At 46.3% G+C, this 15,463-nt stretch overlaps 1 protein-coding gene across 4 annotated transcripts in view; it reads right to left on the bottom strand.

Annotated features, from left to right (window-relative positions):
- Mtmr12 (myotubularin related protein 12) overlaps positions 1 to 1,676 on the bottom strand; it is a 69,598-nt gene extending 67,922 nt beyond the window's left edge. For 2 of the 4 annotated variants that reach the window (NM_001415035.1, NM_001012077.2), the window contains exon 1: positions 1,328 to 1,509. In NM_001415035.1, coding sequence (NP_001401964.1) covers positions 1,328 to 1,408 — 81 coding nt within the window. In that variant the 5' untranslated portion in view covers positions 1,409 to 1,509. Of the gene's footprint in view, positions 1 to 1,327; positions 1,581 to 1,607 lie in introns of those variants that run through there. The other 2 variants (XM_039102201.2, XM_017590832.3) reach the window with 2 other exon arrangements.
- Positions 1,677 to 15,463: the final 13,787 nt, after the last annotated feature.

Genomic DNA, 15,463 nt, shown 5'->3' with positions numbered 1-15,463 from the left:
CCTGGTGAAAATGGAGGATGACCCTGCCTCTCCGTATCAAGTTCTGACAGAGGAAGTGCTTTTTATTTGAGAATTAAGACTGAAAATAGGACCCATTTTAGTAGTCTCCGCTAGATGCCGTGATTTCAAGAGACATATGCAAAAGGCTGTAGGCACCAGCAGCCTCCCTGGCCCACCTGTTTTCCATCTTCACAGGTGAACCGTGGGCAGACATCTGGAGATGGTGAATTTGGTAAAGCATCTACCTGCACACTACTCATCAGCTTGCAGAAGTTGGGCCTGGTAGTACTGCCTTTAGTTCTAGCATTCGGGAGGCGGAGGCACGCAGAGCTCTGTGACTTCGAAGCCAGACTTGAGAAACAAACAAAATTGCAAAACAGAAAAAGGGGGGGAAAAACCCACAACTTTCACAAATCGAAAATGAGAAGGACTCTACTAAAAGATAAAGAATGACAGTTCCAGAAGTCTTCAACATGGTCTAGGAGTTCTGATTTCTCTCTCCAACCTCCTCTCTGTGCCTCACGAACGGAGTTCCAGACACACTGTCAACTGGCAGTCTTCTCTGGGGCTGCGAGGGACCCCTTACCTAGACCTAACGTCTTCTATTGACTGAAATACCACCTTTGCAAGTATGAAAGGATGTCTTGTCCCATTACCTTCTAAGTACTATACAATTTATATATATCCTGGACTGTTTGTTCCTCTTTTTACATAAGTTCCCAGGGAGCTCTATCTTTGTTCTGTTCACTGATACTTATCACAAGAATTCCAGGATCGTACCTGGCACATAGTAGGAGCTCAGAAAGTATTTCCCAAGAGAATGCACTTCTTGACTAAAATTGCAGATCGGAAGGGGTGAGATGAAATGGGAAGAGGCGTGAGGAGGATGCTCTGGGCAGACACCAAAAGAGGCCAAGGCCAACCCACATTCCGTACAGCAGCGCGGACGGAAAGCAGTGCACCACCCGCGGCAGGCGAGCTCTAAAGACTCACGAAGAAAGTCCAGGGCAGAGCATACACACCAAGCTGCGAGCTGCCGGGAAACCCCGCGGGGGGCTTTCAACCACCCAAGCTTTCTGCTACCTTCCCGGATACCTAAGGCGCTGGGGCCGCAGGACCTCCCGGACTCCGGCTCCTGCCCATAGGGGCCGTGGTGAACGACAGGGCCCTGCCCTAGCACCTGCCCGGCCTGCCGCAGGGGTCCGGGCCGCGGCCAGCCCAGAGGCCCCAGAGCGTCCTGCCGCTTCGCCCCGCCCGGCACTCGGGCAGGAAGCGCCCCTGTCCCGGCCGTTCCACCCGCCGCCGCGCTCGCCCGGCGCACTCTCACCTCAGGGCGCACGTACGACACGAAGGAGGGCTTGGGCGCCTTGGTGCCGCCGCCACCGCCGACTCCCCCTTTCCCCAGCATTCCGCCGCCTTGCGAAGCAACGACGCGCGGCGGCAGAGGCGGCGGCTCCGGCTCAGGTTCCGGCAGTGGCGGCGGCCACCAGCACCAGCGGCCGGGGCTCCGCCCATCCCTAGGGCCGCGGCAGCGGCAGTACCGCCCGCATCCGGCTCCGCCGCTTACACCGTTCGCCCCGCCCAGGCCACGCGCCCCGCCTACGGACCGTGGACACGCCCACTGCCGCTTGCTCTTTCCAGGATGAGAGGCCACGCCCTCTCCCTTGTTGGCCCGAGTGTCTGAACGCCTCTCCTGGCTTGATTTGTTCCCTGTCTGAGGCAAAGCCCGCCCCTAGGCATCCTTTGATTGGCACGGGGCAGTACCTAAAGAGATAGTTGCTCTAGAGATATTTGCTTTAGCCAATGCAGACAGCGTTCTCTCTCCGGGCTGCCCTACGATTGGATAGCGGGAATGTCGCCGTTTGCCCCAAGATTCTGCCATCGCTAAGTTATTGCGGCCAGTCGTTCTACCCCTTTGCTTTATTTATTTGTCAGCAGCTTTGAAATTCAGCTTCCGAAAGCTCGTTGAACAGAATGCCTCCGCAGACGCTTCAAATCCACACCAACGACGTTCAGACTTTGGACAAATGAAAAGAGACAGAGAGGACAGGAACTAAGTAATAGACTGAAGTAACCGCAAAATGTTGTGTCAACTTCAAACTTTTGTTTGTTGCTTGGTTTGTAACTGGTAAGATATAGTAAAAAGAAAAAACCCTTACGACTTACCTACTCTCCCAAGTTATCGACAAACCTCTCAAATTAAGCCAAGATTGCAAATAAAACACATTTGAATTCCACCTTTGGGGCACTTGCCTCACATGAGCAAAACCAAATTAAATTCTCCCTCTGGAGCATTGTGGTCGAAGAATAAGACAGGATGCAACTCACTCAAAGTTCCATCTTCTGTGAAAAGCTATTAAACATTTGCAGTTAATTTTTCAAGTGTCAGGCACCTTGCCCTGCCTTAGTCTGACCAACAGCCTTTAAAAAAAAAAAAAAATTCCCAACTAAGTACTACTCCTTCACGAAGGTCTCTTAAGTGACACGGAAAGTACTAGGGGTGGTAGTGCACATCTGCCATTTCAGCACCTGGGAGACCAGACAAAAAGATTGTCAATTTGTGGCTAGCTCAGACTACTTAGTAAGTTCAGGATCAACCCAGACCACAAATAAGACCATCTCAAAAATCTAGCAAACAATTAACTAAGCTCCTCCAGGTTGATTCCCAGGTACAGGACGTGACCCCTGACTCAGATATGCCAGACAGATTCTGTTACTTTTGTTTCCAACATCTGACCCAACCCATAAACAGAAATACTGGCTTTTCATAGAAATTCACCAAGCAAATGTCCCTTTCTTCAGGCATCATGCATTAGGTATTACTAGATCACCCTGATCTTTAACATCTGTCATTGTTCAAGCCTGGTTGTAATATGATCCTGGAAACTTGACACTGTCTCTGGATCAGTACACTTCCCAGGAATTGGAGCCAACAAATGAAAGGTTTTAAATACCAAGAGCCAGCTGGTTTGCCACCCTCCAAATATGTCCCTGCCCCTCCCCGTAGCCCCTCCCTATAGCCCCTCCCTGTGTGATACTGTTAAGAAAAAAATGGGCTTAGAGGAGGTTCTTAAGTCTTGAAGGAATGCCCTTGTGAGATCAGAGGGTTCTGGCTAGCCCTCCCACATGAGAGAACTCAGCAAGAATGTGTCATCATTGAATGGGCCACCCTTCCCAACGTGGAATCTACTGATGTCTTGTTCTGGAATTCCCTAGACTCCAAAACAGTGAGAAGCAATTTTCTATGATGTATAAACTGTCAACTGTAAGGTCTTCTGTTACAGCAGCAGGTGTTTACTCATACATGCTTCTAGAATCCGTTTTCACTCACTGATAAACACTTTTTTAAAGATTTATTTTATTTTTATGTGTGTCTGTATATGGGCGAAGAGGATTTGCCCATGGAGGATTTCTCACTTCCTGAAGCTGTAGTTACGGGCAGTTGTAATACCCCACATTGGTGCTGGGAAACAAATTAGGTTAAGAGGAAGAGTTCTTTTTTTTTTTTTTTTTTTTTTAAAGATTTATTTTATTTATTATATATAAGTACACTGTAGCTGTCTTCAGATACACCAGAAGAGGGCATCAGATCTCTTTACAGATGGTTGTGAGCCACCATGTGGTTGCTGGGAATTGAACTCATGACCTCTGGAAGAGCAGTTGGGTGCTCTTAACCGCTGAGCCATCTCTCCAGCCCCAAGAGGAAGAGTTCTTAACTCCACAACTCCAGCCCTGTTGGATGATCTTGCTTGTCAACTTGATGGAATCTGGAATGAACTAAAGACACACCTATGGGCAGGTCTACAAGAGCATTTCCAGGAAGGATTAACAGAGGGGAGAAGACACTCCCCAAGAGGAGGCTGCACCTCCCAGTACGTGGCCCAGATAGCAACAGATCCAGAGAACATCAGCGCAGCTCCTTTGCCTGTCTGAGTTCGGCTGGAGCAAATGCCTTGCCACATTGCTGCAACTATTGTCCCTTTCAGATGTCAGACTCCAGCCTTGGCCTGACTCTCCAGGAATCTCCTAGGCCTTCGACACCACATTAGGACTACCAAGGCGTCCAGCTTCTCTGACTGAGCAGCTACCAGGCTCTCAGGCATACAAACAGCCATTGTTAAGACTACACTGCCTATATAAGTTGTAAACCTTCTTAGTAAATTCTCTTTAGAGTATAATAGGTCCCCTTTAGAGTCCTATTTGTTCTGCTAATCTACAAAGCCCTATCTAACACTTTTTTCCCGTTTTTTGGTTGTGTTTTGGTTTTGGTTTTTTGTTTGTTTGTTTTGGGGTTTTGTTTTGAGACAGGTTTTTCTGTGTAGCCCTGGCTACCCTGCAAGTTACTCTATAGACCAGGTTTACCTCAAACTCAAAGATCTGCCTGCCTTCCGGTGCTGAGATTAAAGGCCTGTGCCACCACCACCCTGGCCACACACCTTCCTTATTAAGGATTGTAAGAAAGGGAATGAGCAGGGGAAACAGTCTCTGTCTTGCCCTCCTGATTTCCCAGCTACCAGCATTGATCTGATCTTAGGATGTGGGTCCAATCTCATGAAAAGCCATTCCCAGCTGACTGAAAAAGCCACCTCACTGAGGTCACACTATTCTCTGTCTGTCAGTGAACACTGGGGCTGGAGAGGTGGCTCAGCGGTGAAGAGCACTTGACGCTCTTCCAGAGGCTTTCTTTCCAGCACTACATAGCAGGCATCCCACCACCATCTAGAACTCCAGTTCCAGGGGGTCCAATTCTATCTCTGGCCTCATGAAGCACAGACTCATGTCTGGTATCCGTAAGTACCAAGACGGCCATATAAAATAAAAATGTTTTAAAAGAACACACAGGTAATAGCTTGGAGACTTTGAAATATTTCAGTTTACATATAAGAGTTAAAAGGTTAACCCTTTTATTGAAGATGCTTTCCTCCTCCCTCCCCCATTGTTTATTTTTGGCTTCTTTGTCAAAGCTCAAGTGTTCCTACATGTGTGGTTTTATTTCTAGGTCTTCAATTCTATTCCGCTGATATACCTGTCTATCTCTGTAACAGTGCTATGCAGTTTTTTTATCACGATTGCTCTGCAGAACAGCCTGAAGCCAGGGATGGAGATTCCCCCCGAAATTCTTTTATTGTTAAGAATTGTTTTTGCTATCCTGGGTTTTTTGTTTTTCCATAGGAAATTGAGAATTGTTTTCCGTGTCTTTTTTTTTTTTTTTTTTTTTTTGGTTCTTTTTTTCGGAGCTGGGGACCGAACCCAGGGCCTTGCGCTTCCTAGGTAAGCGCTCTACCACTGAGCTAAATCCCCAGCCCCTGTTTTCCGTGTCTTTGAAGAACTGTCTTGGAATCTTTATGGGGATTGCATTGAACCTGTAGATTGCTTTTGGTAGGATGGCCATTTTTACTGTTAATCCTATCAATCCATGAGCATAGGAGATCTTGTCGCCTCAATTAATTTAATCTAAAAGCTCCCTCAAAGACATACCCAAGATGTGCTCCCTAGGTGACTTGATGTTGGGATGGAAATTGAAGCTTGGGTCCGGACATACCACACCAGGCCAAGGAGGAGGAGATTTATTAGAATGGTGGAGCTGGGGATGTGATGGGGGAGGGAGAGGAGGGTCGGGGGGTGTGGGAGGCAGAAAATGTCCTCCTTTTATTTGAAATGTGATGTAACTGCTCCCCGGTGAAGGTAGAAGTTGAACCAAAGGTATGCTGGAAATGTATGGTGGTTGCCATGGCAACAGATGCACAGGTGACATCGCTGCTGGAGGCGAAAGCTGTTCCTGATACCAACACTAGATCCTATCGAATTGACAATCAACATTAACTACTATATTTTGTGAATTTTGGAAAAAAGAAAACAGACTAGGTCAGTTGTCTGGAAACTTGGAAGGAAAGAGTTGAGAATACACTCTAGAAGATGGGATTATTTTGGAAGTTTTCAAGAGATGTATGTATTTGAGTGTTTCCAACATAGTTCTTTCTTTGTTTTTAACTCAGCTTTGTGACTTTGTTAGGGTTTCTGCCAAGGATCAGCCTCACCTTGAAGAGGGTTTCCTGAGGAACCAGTGTTTGAGAGCAGCAAAAGGGATAACTCAAAGTCAATTGTGGGGTATAACTGACAGCCTGTGTTTGCTTCTGCTGGCTCTCCAGACAGCTCATCCAGACAACTCGACTCTCACAGACCAAAGCCCAGTCTTTTCTTTACATATCAATTCAGTCATTTATTCCAGGCTCCCCTTTGCTTATCCCATGAATCAGCATCCTATGACCTTAGACCCTTGATTCTTAGAAAAAAGATAGCACATATATTTCTTTAACATTACAAATGAATTTAGAGATCTGCTTGCCTTTGTAAGCACAGATGATAAGCTAGCTGGGTGGGATCTTGCTCTGACATCACCATTCCCGCCAGACCTGGACCTAAGCTTGCTCTGTCTCAGGCTGAACTTGAACTCAGGAATCTGCCTGCCTTTGTAAGCACAAATAATAAACTAAGCTGAGTCGGGGGAAGGGGGGAAGGAGGCTAACCCTTTCTGCTAACATCGTCCTAATTTCTCAGCAAATTCTGAACAGGAACAGATTCTAGCCTTCCTAGTAATGTACCTCAGATGGGTGTCTTATTCATCTTGACCTAACAGGTGCCTCACACAGAGTAGGGATTCAATAAATATTTGCACTTGAGTGGGTGAAATCACTTTTTATGAAAGACAGAAATCAGTAAGCTATATATACAGAATTTTCAGGACTAAAGTGGTGTGTGTGTGTGTGTGTGTGTGTGTGTGTGTGTGTGTGTGTGTGTGTTTATATATACTCTTGTATGTGGAGGCCAGGAGTCATTCCTGGGTATCATTTGCTGGGCACTAGCCCCCTTGTTTAAAGACAGTGTCTGTCACTGGCCTGGAGCTTGCCATGTAGCCTAGGCTAGCTCACCTAGACTAGATGTCTCCACCTCCTCAGCTTGCCAAGTAGCCTAGGCTAGCTAACCTAGACTAGCTGTCTCCACCTCCTCAGCACCGGAACCACAATTGCACACCACAAAACCTGGCTTCATTATTCATTTGAGTTTTCTGTTTTGCTTTGTTTTAAAAATAAAACAAACATGTGTTCCTAGCAATAACTTCTCTAGCTGAACTAACTTTCCAGCCTCGAGCCTGTGTTCTTTAATGGCCTCTATCCACACTTCAGCTGTACCAAGTAGTCTGTGTCTTCAGACTTCTTCTTTATCCTGGAGGTTGAAGCTAGAGAATGCGAATTTGAAGCCATCTGTGTTACATAGTGAGACAGACAGACAGACAGAGACACGCACACCACACACACACACCACACACACACACACACACCACACACACACCCCACACACACACACACCACACACACACACACCACACACACACACACCACACACACACCCCACACACACACACACCACACACACACACACCACACACACACACACCACACACACACACCACACACACACACACACCACACACACACACACCACACACACACCACACACCACACACACACACACACCACACACACACCACACACACACACACACACACCACACACACACACACACACACACACACACACACACACACACGGCAGGGGAGTTTAGTCTCTTGCTACAACAGTCTTCCTACTCTCCTCTGGTAATGACAGGAAACAGACATAGCCTAAGAAGCATGGCATCTTCTTCTTGAGGTATCATAACAGGACAGCCTGTTGGAATTTTTTTTTCTTTTCTTTTTCTTTTTTTTTTTTTTTTTGGAGCTGGGGACCGAACCCAGGGCCTTGCGCTTGCTAGGCAAATGCTCTTCCACTGAGCTAAATCCCCAACCCCAGCCTGCTGGAATTTTTATTTATTTTTTAATGTTTTGTATCCTATTGTCCAGGCTTGCCCGAAACTCCTTGGCTCGAGCCACCAGCCTCTGTAATACCGAGATCAAGGACCAGCACACTCAGCTTATTTATTTAATTCTACTCTCACGAAATATACAGCCTGAGCCAGTCACGTGGTGAGAAGCCTAGTGAGCCTCCTCCTTGGATTCTGCCTTCTTCCATTCAGTGGCTTGCTTGGTTTACTCATTAAATAAAGGCTGTCCAGCGGTCCACGGTGACTCACTCCATCACTCCAGCCTGTACAGTCCAGAAGGTTCTTAGGGACAATATAGTTTCAGTCTCCTTCACAACCACAACAACACTAACCAGAGTGCTACACTGCTAGGCAAGTCCACAGCAAGGGTCAGAGGCATGGGGATGCTCACATGCCACGGACGTGAAGGTGAATGCAAGAGGCAGGGAGATGCCAATTTTACAGTCATATTGTCTTGAGGAGGCTGGAGAAATAGCTCAGTGGTTAAGTGCACTGGCTGTCCTTCCAGAGGTCCTGAGTTCAATTCCCAGTACCCACACAGTGGGCTCACAACCATCTGTTAGATTTGATCTCCTCTTCTGGCATGCAGGAGTATATGTGTATGACAGAGAACATTTGTGTACATAAATACATAATTTTTTTAATTACCTTGAAAAGTTGGAGACGTGGCTTAGCAATTAAAAGACTTACATGTCTCCTGTAAAGAACCATTCATTGTTTGGTTTCCAATGACTGTGTTGGGCAGTGTATCGGCTGGTTTTACATGTCAACTTGACACACGCTGAAGTTATCACAAAGATTGGAGCTTCAATTGAGAAAATGCCTCCATGAGACTCAGCTGTAAGGCATTTTCTCAATTAGTGTTCAAGAGGAGAGGACCCAGCCCACTGTGGGTGGCACCATCCCTGGACTGGTGGTCTTAGGTTCTATAAGAAAGCAAGCCAGGGGAAGCAAGCCAGTAAGTAACATCCCTCCATGGCCTTTGCATCAACTCCTGCTTCCTGACCTGCTTGAGCTCAGTTTAGACTTCCTTTAGTGATGAACAGCAATTTGGAAGTGTAAGCTGAATAAACCCTTTCCTCCCCAGCTTGCATCTTGGTCATGATGTTTGTGCAGGAGAGACACCCTGACTAAGACAGGCAGCTTACAATAATGTACAACTCCAGCTCCAAGAACTTTTGGCCTCCATGGGCATCTGCATACACATATGCAACATGCATATACACTGACATCTATAAACACACACACACACACACACACACACACACACACACCTTTTTAAAAATTGTCTCAGGAAATTCAATTTTAAAAATTTATCTTAAATAAATAGTAATAAATGAATCCCACATGTTTGAAATGACATATAAGCATGCTTACTAATTACAAATTTTTGGTTGAGATTTTGTTATGTTCTGCTTGGTTTAAGACAGGGTCTCAAATAACCCAAGTCTGAGGCCTGGCCTCCTGGCCTCCACTTCCCAAGTTCTGGGATTACAGCCTGTACCTCCACACCCATCCACTAACTGCTTTTTTTTTTTTTTTTGGAGTATGTAACATTGAGTTAGAAATATCATAAATGCTCACTAATAGAAGTAGATCAAGTAAATTACAGGGCAGCCATTTAATTTGATGCAGCCATAAAAATTACAGCCACACAAAGAGAATGGGGAAAACTTTCAGGTAGCAGCTATGCAGTTTGGTGTAGAAAGGCAACCATTCAGGAGTCAGACAACCTGGCTTCAAACTCAGCTTGTATGTGTGATCCTTTCTGTGAGAAAGTGTTGCACGCGCAGCCCAGCCTGGCTGTGAACGTGTGTGGTTCAGGCTTGAACTTGGAATCCTCATACTGCACCTCTTCCGTGGTGGGAGAGAAGAGTGCTACTCTACCTGTCTCTTCCTATATGAATAGAACCTTTTTGGGTAGACATGAAGGAGATCTCGGCATTGATTGTTTTTAAAAAAGGAAACTGTATTTGGGGAGACATTTTTGAAGAATTTTCTGTACATGGCTCTTTCTAACTCTAAATTCTGAGCCACGAGGACTATTGTCTAAGTTAAGAAGTTATTGTACTATTTCAACATACCTTTTAAAAAGGGTGATAGTCTCACTGGGGATATAAACCACACTTAAGGGTAGGTCTATGCCCTGCAGTGGATGGCCAACAAATTCAATGGTATTTTTGCTTGTTTGTTTGTTTGTTTTTGCCTCATAATGCTTTGTCTGGGCTTTTTACCCTCTTCCCCCATAGGTCTTTTGCTTATCATGGTTTCCAATTTTGTGTTTTTATGGAATTTCTGTGCATGCACATTTGTGCCTTGGTGTCTGCATGTATTTCCTGTGTTTTTCTTTGGCTTTTTTTCCCCCTTTATTCACTTGTTTTGTCCTATTCACATTTGTAAGCTTTTGTTTTAGCCTTTTTAAAAAAAATGCCTGTTTCTTTGTTTCTTTTCTTTCTTTTTTTTTAAAAAGATTTATTTTATTTATTATATATATAAGTACACTGTAGCTGTCTTCAGATACACCGGAAGAGGGCATCGGATCTCCTTACAGACGGTTGTGAACCACCATGTGGTTGCTGGGAATTGAACTCATGACCTCTGGAAGAGCAGTCGGGTGCTCTTAACTGCTGAGCCATCTCTCCAGCCCTCTTTGCTTCTTTTCTAACTGGGAAAAGCAAAAAAGGAGTGTGGATTTGGGTGAGTGGGGAGTTGCAAAGGATTTGGAAGTAGTTTTTTGTTTGTTTGTGTTTGTTTGTTTTTGAGGGGAAAACATAATCAGAATATATTGTATAAAAAATACCTATTTTCAATAAAAGATAAAAGAGTGGCTGTCACATAATATTGGACATTTTGTATTGAGTAATTCAAATAACTTGGATTAAAATAAGAAACAAGAGCCTTGTTGTGAACACTTGTGCTTGGTACACATTAACATAGGAGATTAAGGTAGGAAAATCAGGAGGGTCAAGGTCCCTTGGCTACAGAGTGAGTTCCAGCCAGTCTGGACTACCTGAAACAGTATCCCCTCCAATTAACCAACCAAATAATGCCACTTTATGCCTCTACCTGTCTTGGCATAGGTTCCCTAATCATCCGATCCAATGAATCTATTCCTAGCGTCAACAACTCTTGACAGCTTCCTTAGAGACCAGGGAAGAAGTAGATTGAATTTCTAAGCACCTCTGAGCTGCACAGCCAGCACCTCGTCCGACCCTCCTGAATATGTCAGAGTATCTAGAACAAGTCCTTTCATCCTCTCAGGGGTGAGCTAGGAGCTCTTCAAGGTCCGTGGGTGCTCCTGCTTTCTTCCTCCTTCCTCTCCCTCTCCTTGCCTTCCCCATCCCTCCTTTTCTTCAACCAGATCTTGCCCTGTAGTCCTGAATGGCTTGGAATGTACCACGCAGACTAGTTAGCCTCAAACTTGCAGACTACCCTCCTGCTTCAGCTTCCGGGTTGCTTTCCCGCTGGGCTTCAAGGTCTTTAGTGTTTTGAATACTTCGAGGGATGCCTTCAGAACGATGACCTGTGGGTGCTTCAGGGACGAAGAAACTGCGCCCTCTAAGGGGTGTATAAAAAGTAGTATGTTAAGTTCGAGAAACTGGACCATGTCCGGATTGCTTGTCAACCCCCACTCTCACCCTGCTCCCTTTGTCCCACAATACATCTGTTGTACCACAGCCACATTAAACTTGAAGTACAAGTTCAACCTAGGTCAGCTTCAGGACATCCCGCAACCTCCAGGAGTTACAGAATGTAACAGTCTCCAAATGCAGCTTCAAAGAGAGGTGTCACAAAGTTTGGGGATGTAGCTCAGTCTACACACAAAATCCTGGCTGTGTGTAATTCCCAGTACCGCATAAAGCAAGTGTGAAGATGTCAGCTTGATTAGCTGGAGGTTTGAGGCCACCTGACATACACAAGAACTTGTCTCACAGACAGAGGCCGAAGAGATATAGCTCAGAGGTAAAGAGCACTCGTTGCACAATCGCACAATCGTGAGAACTGGAGTCATGTCCCGGCACCTACATAAGGGGCCACAGCAGAGGAGCAGAGGAGACAGGACTGGGACTTGCTGCTTCCAATTCAGTTGAGAAAACCGGGCCCTGGGTTCCACGACAGACCCTTCCTTCCTCAAAAGAAACAGGCAGAGATTTATAGAAAGGGATATTCCAGACAGGTGGTGGCCGTGCCCGCCTTTGAGCCCAGCCCTGGGGAGGAAGAGGCAGATGGATTTCTGGTCTACAGAGTTCCAGGACTACACAAAGAAATCCTGTCTCTAAACAAGAGAGGGGGGTGGGGGGCGAGCAGAGACAAAGACAAAGAGAAAGACAAAGACAGACAGACAGACAGACAGCCACAGCCACAGAGAGAGGAGAGACAGAGACTCCCAAAGCCTTTTTAGCACATGCAGACACATGAATAAATATTTTTGTTTATTTGTTTTTTGTTTTTCGAGACAGGGTTTTTCTTTGTGTAGCCCTGCCTGCCCTGGACCCACTTTGTAAACCAAACTGGTCTCGAACTCACAGAGATCAGCCTGCTTCTGCCTCCATAGTGCTGGGATTAAAGGCATGTGCTACCATTGCCGGGCTAAGAAATAATTTCTTAAAATCTCCCAGGCATACTGTAGTTCTCAATTTATGTTTTAAAAGGTAAACAAACATGATAAAAACAACCATCCCAGAATCACACTGAAAGTCAGGGTCACCTCGAGAGTTGTTTAAGACAATGTGCTATCTGAACAAAGACAGTATGAGTGCGGGTTCAGTTGTCTATTTTCTTCATCCTCCCAGCGCCATTGAATGGAAGTTTAGGCTGGTCTGGTGTGGGAGCGTGAGGAGACCTTGGACTTTTCTGTCCCCTAGAAGGGAAGTTGCTCTGCGCTCAGGGTGCTCACTGGGGTTCCTGTCACTCTCTTACATTTTTTTTTTTTTTTTGGTTCTTTTTTTCGGAGCTGGGGACCGAACCCAGGGCCTTGCGCTTCCTAGGTAAGCGCTCTACCACTGAGCTAAATCCCCAGCCCCTCCTGTCACTCTCTTCTGTTCCTGTGAGTTCCACAGGCTTTGTGAACATGCCGAGGTCACCTTGTTTCCCCTGAGTAGGTGGTTCCTTTCCTTTGCAGGGGATGGCGGCTCTCTTCCCAGACAGCCTTTCTCTGCTCACTTGAGGCATGAGAAAACTCAGAAGACAAAGAAACGAGTAACTGAAAAAATCATGCCACCCTTCCAAATCCTCTGCTACCCACACAAACTCCCCACACGGAGGTGCTGGGGTCAGGCCCACTCTTCTCTCGAATGCTCCCTCCCCCTGGTCGTGGGGAAAGCTGTGGGGGCAAGTGTCAGGGACAGCGCCCCGCCCTCTTTGTGTGCGTGTGTGGTACGTGCATACATGTTCACCCGCATGCGCCCAGAGGGAGAGCTGGCAGAAGACAGCAACCAGGAAAACCTAATCTTCTTGTGGCGCCCACTTAAATGTCCCATGACTCATTCCGGGATAACAGAATTCGAGACTTTGCATCTATTTCAGAGACGGTCACCAGGAAGGAGGAGGGGGCTTCCTAGTCACACAATATAAAGCTTGTATATATGTCACCCGACTATGTGAATTCAAAATAAAAATAACATGTGTGATACCAAAGTTGTACTGTGGGCCAGAGAAAAGGGAGGGGCCAGCTGTCCAGCTGTCTCCTCTCTCAATTGACAGAGCTGACACCCAGAGGATCCATTTCCCCTCTCAGGCTTTGAGGCTAGATAAACGTCTTGAAAATGTCCAGGAACAGTGGGCGGGGCTGGGGTTTGGAGTTTAAAGACCTCAGGAAGCTTTGACAGCTGTAGGGTCAGGGGAACCTTCTCTAGTAAAACATCACCTGTTTCCCTGACGAAGATATTTGATCTTTGCTCAAAATGCAGTCAGGCCTGTTTTGGGCTTGGCTGTCTACTCCACTTCTGCAAACCTGATAGGCTTATTGTTCAGGGAGCTGTAGAAGAACCAGAGGTTGAGACACACCCACACCCCTATTTCCTGTTAGAAAGAGTCGTATACCCCGAGGTTTAAAAGGTTTAGAATGCAACTATCAGCCATTGAAAGGAAGCATGTTTTCCAAAGGCAAATAGAGAACACTGGGAGCCTCTGAGCTGCCATGCAGCACCTCTATGGTTTTAACCCAGCGGTTTTTCTGCTGAAGCCTGTTAATGATCAGCCATTTCCTGGCTCCGTACCTCCCTCAGAACACTGGAGTCTATTCTCCATTCATCCACCTGGTCTCAGGAATACATTCTCCGGGCAGCCAAGTAAAGCAAGCAGTGTAGGACTTTGCAAATATCTCACACAGGCCTGGGAAATCAGAACAGAACCTGCCGGGCTGAGCTGGGGACCCAGAGGTAGGGAGCGATGTTCCAGTCCCTGTGAGGAATCAGCTGGAGAAGAAATATCCACAGAAACAGTTTGAAACCACATGGCATGAGGGAAGTAATCTGTTTGCTTGTCGAAAAGAAGGTTCTGTGTTTTGCTTTCCCTGGTTCTGCTCATATCAATAAGGAGGCCCCTTTCAATCTTCCCTAGTTTAAAAAAAAAATGGCATTTTGCCTCCCCCCCTCAATTCTTACTGAAGGTTGGTCTTATGCATTGTATATTCAGTTGCTGATTTCTGTGTCCAGAAATCTAGTTACAGCCCGGATGCCAGCATTGCCGTGATCTTTGAACCATCCCCTGTATCACGTTGTATTTTTCTTTTTTCTTTTTCTTTTTCTTTTTTTTTTTTTTCCGGAGCTGGGGACCGAACCCAGGGCCTTGCGCCTGCTAGGCAAGCGCTCTACCACTGAGTTAAATCCCCAACCCCGGTTGTATCATGTTGTATTAAGAATGTTCCCCAACCATCTCTAATTGGTTAATAGAGACCCAATCAGGCTATGACTGGCCAGAAAAGGCAGGACTTCTGATCCCAGCAAGGGGTCTCAGGGAGGGAGACCATGTGGAGGTAGCCGTGAGGCAGAGGATCCAGGAGTTATGATCAGCAGATCACCAAGGGATTTGCCATGAGGACACACCTGGAGTAGAGCAAGCCAAAGTAAGACTCGGATAGAAGGTAGACCATGTGGCTGGAAAATAGATTGTTTAGAGGGGTATAATAGTCCAGCCATAGTGCTTAAAGCTTGTTAATAGACTTAATAGGTCTTTGTGTCAATTATTTGGGAGCTAGAACAAGAAATTACTACTTCATCCCTCCCCCAAAGAAGCACCTCACAAACTCATAGAGGCCCAACTGAAAGAGCAAATGTGTAAAGAGCTGACGACACGAATTTGGCTCTGGAGGTTACATGAGGGTTTGAACAACATGGTATTCTGGGAGGTGCGGATGCATTGGAGTCACATCTACAAGCCTTCAGATATCTAAGAAAGCCGGGGAGTGAGAGAGTTGTAACCCTGCTGAGCCGTGTAGACTTTGTCTGCAAGGAACTAACCTCGGCTGGCATCCGGCACTCCCCAGCCCTGGTGAGAGCCTGCGAGTCCTCCCTGGAGCTGCAACATTTTAGCCACCTATAATGCCTCTCTAGAGCATCCCACTGCTACCGAGAGTTTGGGC

Source organism: Rattus norvegicus, chromosome 2 (assembly GCF_036323735.1).
Source record: "Rattus norvegicus strain BN/NHsdMcwi chromosome 2, GRCr8, whole genome shotgun sequence".
In the NCBI taxonomy this organism is placed as follows: domain Eukaryota; kingdom Metazoa; phylum Chordata; class Mammalia; order Rodentia; family Muridae; genus Rattus; species Rattus norvegicus.
This window is presented reverse-complemented; position numbering and strand designations above follow the sequence as displayed.